At 45.4% G+C, this 5,077-nt stretch overlaps 1 protein-coding gene across 1 annotated transcript; it reads right to left on the bottom strand.

Moving 5' to 3' along the window:
* Positions 1 to 2,491: 2,491 nt before the first annotated feature.
* On the bottom strand, positions 2,492 to 3,848 carry LOC108665659 (stearoyl-CoA desaturase 5-like; the record flags this gene model as incomplete). The annotated part of the gene is given in 1 exon segment (XM_047884668.1): positions 2,492 to 3,848. A coding segment is annotated over 1 exon segment (1,248 nt), but the record flags the coding sequence as incomplete, so codon positions are not given.
* Between the last annotated feature and the right edge of the window lie 1,229 nt (positions 3,849 to 5,077).

The raw sequence follows: 5,077 nt of genomic DNA, 5'->3' as shown, positions 1-5,077 counted from the left end.
AAACTTGAGAATCTTGCACGCTAAATAAAACTTGAGAATCTTGCACTCTAAATAAAACCTGAGAATCTTGCACGCTAAACAAAACCTGAGAATCTTGCACGCTAAACAAAACCTGAGAATCTTGCACGCTAAACAAAACATGAGGATCTTGCACGCTAGACAAAACTTGAGAATCTTGCACGCTAGACAAAACTTAAGAATTTTGAACGCTAAATAAAACTTGAGAATCTTGCACTCTAAAAAAACTTGAGAATCTTGCACTCTAAACAAAACTTGAGAATCTTGCACGTTAAACAAATTTTGAGAATCTTGCACGCTAAACAAAACTTGAGAATCTTGCACGCTAAAAAAACTTGAGAATCTTGCACGCCAGACAAAACTTGAGAATATTGCACGCTAAATAAAACTTGAGAATCTTGCACTCTAAACAAAACTTAAGAATCTTGCACTCTAAACAAAACTTGAGAATCTTGCACGTCAGACAAAACTTGAGAATCTTGCACGCTAAATAAAACCTGAGATTCTTGCACTCTAAACAAAACTTGAGAATCTTGCACGCTAAACAAAACTTGAGAATCTTGCACGCTAAACAAAACTTGAGAATCTTGCACGCTAAACAAAACTTGAGAATCTTGCACGCTAAANCCTGCGTTACTAGCGTACACTGTACAGCGCCTGCGTTACTAGCGTACACTGTACAGCGCCTGCGTTACTAGCGTACACTGTACAGCGCCTGCGTTACTAGCGTACACTGTACAGCGCCTGCGTTACTAGCGTACACTGTACAGCGCCTGCGTTACTAGCGTACACTGTACAGCGCCTGCGTTACTAGCGTACACTGTACAGCGCCTGCGTTACTAGCGTACACTGTACAGCGCCTGCGTTACTAGCGTACACTGTACAGCGCCTGCGTTACTAGCGTACACTGTACAGCGCCTGCGTTACTAGCGTACACTGTACAGCGCCTGCGTTACTAGCGTACACTGTACAGCGCCTGCGTTACTAGCGTACACTGTACAGCGCCTGCGTTACTAGCGTACACTGTACAGCGCCTGCGTTACTAGCGTACACTGTACAGCGCCTGCGTTACTAGCGTACACTGTACAGCGCCTGCGTTACTAGCGTACACTGTACAGCGCCTGCGTTACTAGCGTACACTGTACAGCGCCTGCGTTACTAGCGTACACTGTACAGCGCCTGCGTTACTAGCGTACACTGTACAGCGCCTGCGTTACTAGCGTACACTGTACAGCGCCTGCGTTACTAGCGTACACTGTACAGCGCCTGCGTTACTAGCGTACACTGTACAGCGCCTGCGTTACTAGCGTACACTGTACAGCGCCTGCGTTACTAGCGTACACTGTACAGCGCCTGCGTTACTAGCGTACACTGTACAGCGCCTGCGTTACTAGCGTACACTGTACAGCGCCTGCGTTACTAGCGTACACTGTACAGCGCCTGCGTTACTAGCGTACACTGTACAGCGCCTGCGTTACTAGCGTACACTGTACAGCGCCTGCGTTACTAGCGTACACTGTACAGCGCCTGCGTTACTAGCGTACACTGTACAGCGCCTGCGTTACTAGCGTACACTGTACAGCGCCTGCGTTACTAGCGTACACTGTACAGCGCCTGCGTTACTAGCGTACACTGTACAGCGCCTGCGTTACTAGCGTACACTGTACAGCGCCTGCGTTACTAGCGTACACTGTACAGCGCCTGCGTTACTAGCGTACACTGTACAGCGCCTGCGTTACTAGCGTACACTGTACAGCGCCTGCGTTACTAGCGTACACTGTACAGCGCCTGCGTTACTAGCGTACACTGTACAGCGCCTGCGTTACTAGCGTACACTGTACAGCGCCTGCGTTACTAGCGTACACTGTACAGCGCCTGCGTTACTAGCGTACACTGTACAGCGCCTGCGTTACTAGCGTACACTGTACAGCGCCTGTGTACAATGCACGACATTTTATATACAGAATGTAAACATAAGAATTAAATAAAATTAAGTACACAATATTCAGGCGGTTTGTATAAATGACGAGTTACAGCGTACGTCTGAGATATGGTACATATATCACACTGCCTACACTTTAATGAAGCTTATTTTGATTACCAATAAACATACCGCTTACGTACGAATAACGTACGAATAACGTACGAATAAAGTACGAATAACGTACGAATAACGTACGAATAACGTACCAATAACGTACGAATAACACTGCATACGTACGAATAACGTACGAATAACACTGCATACGTACGAATAACGTACGAATAACACTGCATACGTACGAAACATCACACTCATGCCCTCATCATACTCATGCCCTCATCACACTCATGCCCTCATCACACTCATGCCCCCTCACACTCATGTCCCCTCACACTCATACCCCCTCCCACTCATGCCCCCTCATACTCATGCCCCTCACACTCATGCCCTCCATACCCCCAGCAGGAGAGACTATCGTGCCCTGGGTCGGGTGTACCCCATGACCTCGCGCCACAGTTTATCCCGCTCTTCGTCGTCCCCGGTACGGGCCACGCGGCGGTCCACGTGCTCGTCTGACGCCGTGACCAGGTCGGAGGTGAGCCCGACCATCGCGAGCGTCTCGATGATCTTGGTGGTCAAGTTGAAGCCCCAACCGTCCATCTCGCTGGCCCTGTAGTCCCTGGGGAAGGCGTGGTGGTAGTTGTGCCATCCCTCACCGAGGGCCAAAGGTCCTAGAATCTGGTTCTCGTGGGCGTAGAGGTTCTTGTCGTAGGGCCTGTAGCCGTAGAGGTGGGCCACGGAGTTGATGCACCAGGTCACGTGGAAGGTGATGGCCAGTCGTACCAACCCGCACGTGAGGAATGAGTAGACGAGGTCTTCCCCCCACAGGTAATTGGGGATGATGGTGGGTAGTATGAAGGCGAGGGGGAGGGAGATCCAGTAGTAGTACTCATTCTGGATACGAACCACCGGGTCATCCAATAGGTCGCTGCAGTCGATCATCTTCCTGGCCTTGATCACTTCGGGGTGAGTTTGGTACATCTTCCAGCCCATGTGGGCGAAGAAGAACCCTCTGCGGGAGTTGGTAAAGTCCCTGTCTGTGTCGGACCACTTGTGGTGAACCCTGTGGTTCTGGCTCCAGAGGTAGATGCTCTCCTGGAAGGCGACGCTGTTCAGACACATAAGCACAATGCGTACCGGCAACGACGCCTTGAAGGATCGATGTGTCCATAACCTGTGTACCCCCATTGTCACCCCGAGGCCAGCAAAGATGGACATAAGGGCGATGTAAACGTAGCTCCACACCCTCACCTGGCCCGTAATAATCAGGTAGACACCGTACAGAACTAGAACGTGGAAGACTACCAGCACCAGGACCATGTCCCACAGCACTTTGGACCAATCTAAGTTCAGGGTATCGATGTACATTTGTTTGAAGGAGAACTTGTAATCGTAGTCGTCATGGTGATGGTGGTGGTGGCCATCATCGTGGTCGTTGAGGCTAGTGTATTTGCTCTCGGACTCTAAGGATGCCGGATTTGAATTTTGGGGTACATGCTGGATGAGGGGACAAGATTTTTCTTGGTTGGTCGTGCCATTTAAGGTTTTTCGTACATCAGCTACGCTAGTTTGCTGGCTACTGATGTGGTCCGTGGTTTTATCCAGAGACTCCAGCGGTCCTTTATCCGCTCTGTCCTCGGCCTTCTGGCCGCTCGTGTTGGTGGGGCAAGGCGGCATTTTAGTGTCAGTTGACAACCGCTAGTGACACTCCACCATACTTCAGTTTAGGATACGCAAGATCTATTATCGACTATACTTAAAAGTTTAAAACATCTCTGGAATGCCTGGAGAAGGAGAAATAAGGTTAAAATACAACTATAATTCGCCAGTTATTTAAGGACGAAACTAAGGGTACGGATAGGCCAGGCTGTACAGCCGGCCAGTACCCCTTGGACAACGAATTACCAATAAGCGAACGGCAACAGAATTGCCAATGAAGCCACACGGCAGCCCTAGCATAATAATCAATATCGGAAACATAATTAAAAATACCATTTGATTGTTTAAATCGCATTTTTATCAAGAATTTAAAAACAAAGAAAACAGCAACAAAATCACCCTTTCTTATGGAAGAAAACAGCCGAAAATTCGCCATTTCTTATGAAGGAAAATGTTTCGAAGCCCAGCTTCGTCATTAGTTCAAAACCAGTTTGTTTTCATCCGACGATTTATGTTTCAAGATCTTCAATGTGAATTTTAGTTTGCTAAAACATAACAATTTGTTATAGCCAAAATTCGAGTAGAATTAACCCCAACCTGATTGTTCATGGCCTAGTGAGGTGAAACATTTTTTGAATGAATAATAATTCTGAAGAATTTAGCTGAAGGAAGTTTGAGGGCTGGGAAGTTGGATGGAAATAATATACGTTTAAAAATTACTTTTTGAAGACAACACTTCTAAAGAATCCAGTGTCTCCGATGTTACACATGTACAATGAACTTCTAAATTTATTGTCAAATATAAAAAAGAAGTTTTAAACTTTATTTCTAAAATTAAAAAAAATATAAATTCTTCAAAATTATTTATTCTGTCAATTGATTCACGCATTGCCTCCGACTTTACGCAAGTATGCAAAATTTCAGATCGATTGTAGAGGTAGAAGTGTGTTAAATATTGATTATAAGATTTGTTGCAGACAGACAAGAAGTGAAGTTAAAGAGAAGTGTTGTAATAATAAAATAGAAAGATTAGTAAAAAGGTTTGATGCATTAGAAACTAAATATTTAACTCAACATGACTAAAATTTACCAGTAGTGTTCGTAGAGGTTACAGTATTTTAGCAATCAATATTATGATTAGATTTTAATTCTGAATATTTTGAAATGTTCAGTTGAACTTACGTTAGAAATTTTAGTTTTAACTTGCGGCAACTTAAAAAATGAAATTAATAGTGAAACCAAAAATGCAAAGGCGTTTAATATAAAGAACAGAGAAAGAGCGTTGTAGTGAGAGGTTAGAAGCAGGGTAATGGCTATAGGTGCTTAGTCTCAAAGGCTTAGTCTCAAAGGCTTAGT

Source organism: Hyalella azteca, unplaced genomic scaffold (assembly GCF_000764305.2).
Source record: "Hyalella azteca isolate HAZT.00-mixed unplaced genomic scaffold, Hazt_2.0.2 contig15834, whole genome shotgun sequence".
Classification (NCBI taxonomy): domain Eukaryota; kingdom Metazoa; phylum Arthropoda; class Malacostraca; order Amphipoda; family Hyalellidae; genus Hyalella; species Hyalella azteca.
Note: the sequence above shows the minus strand (reverse complement) of the source record. Positions and strands in the feature narration are given on the sequence as shown.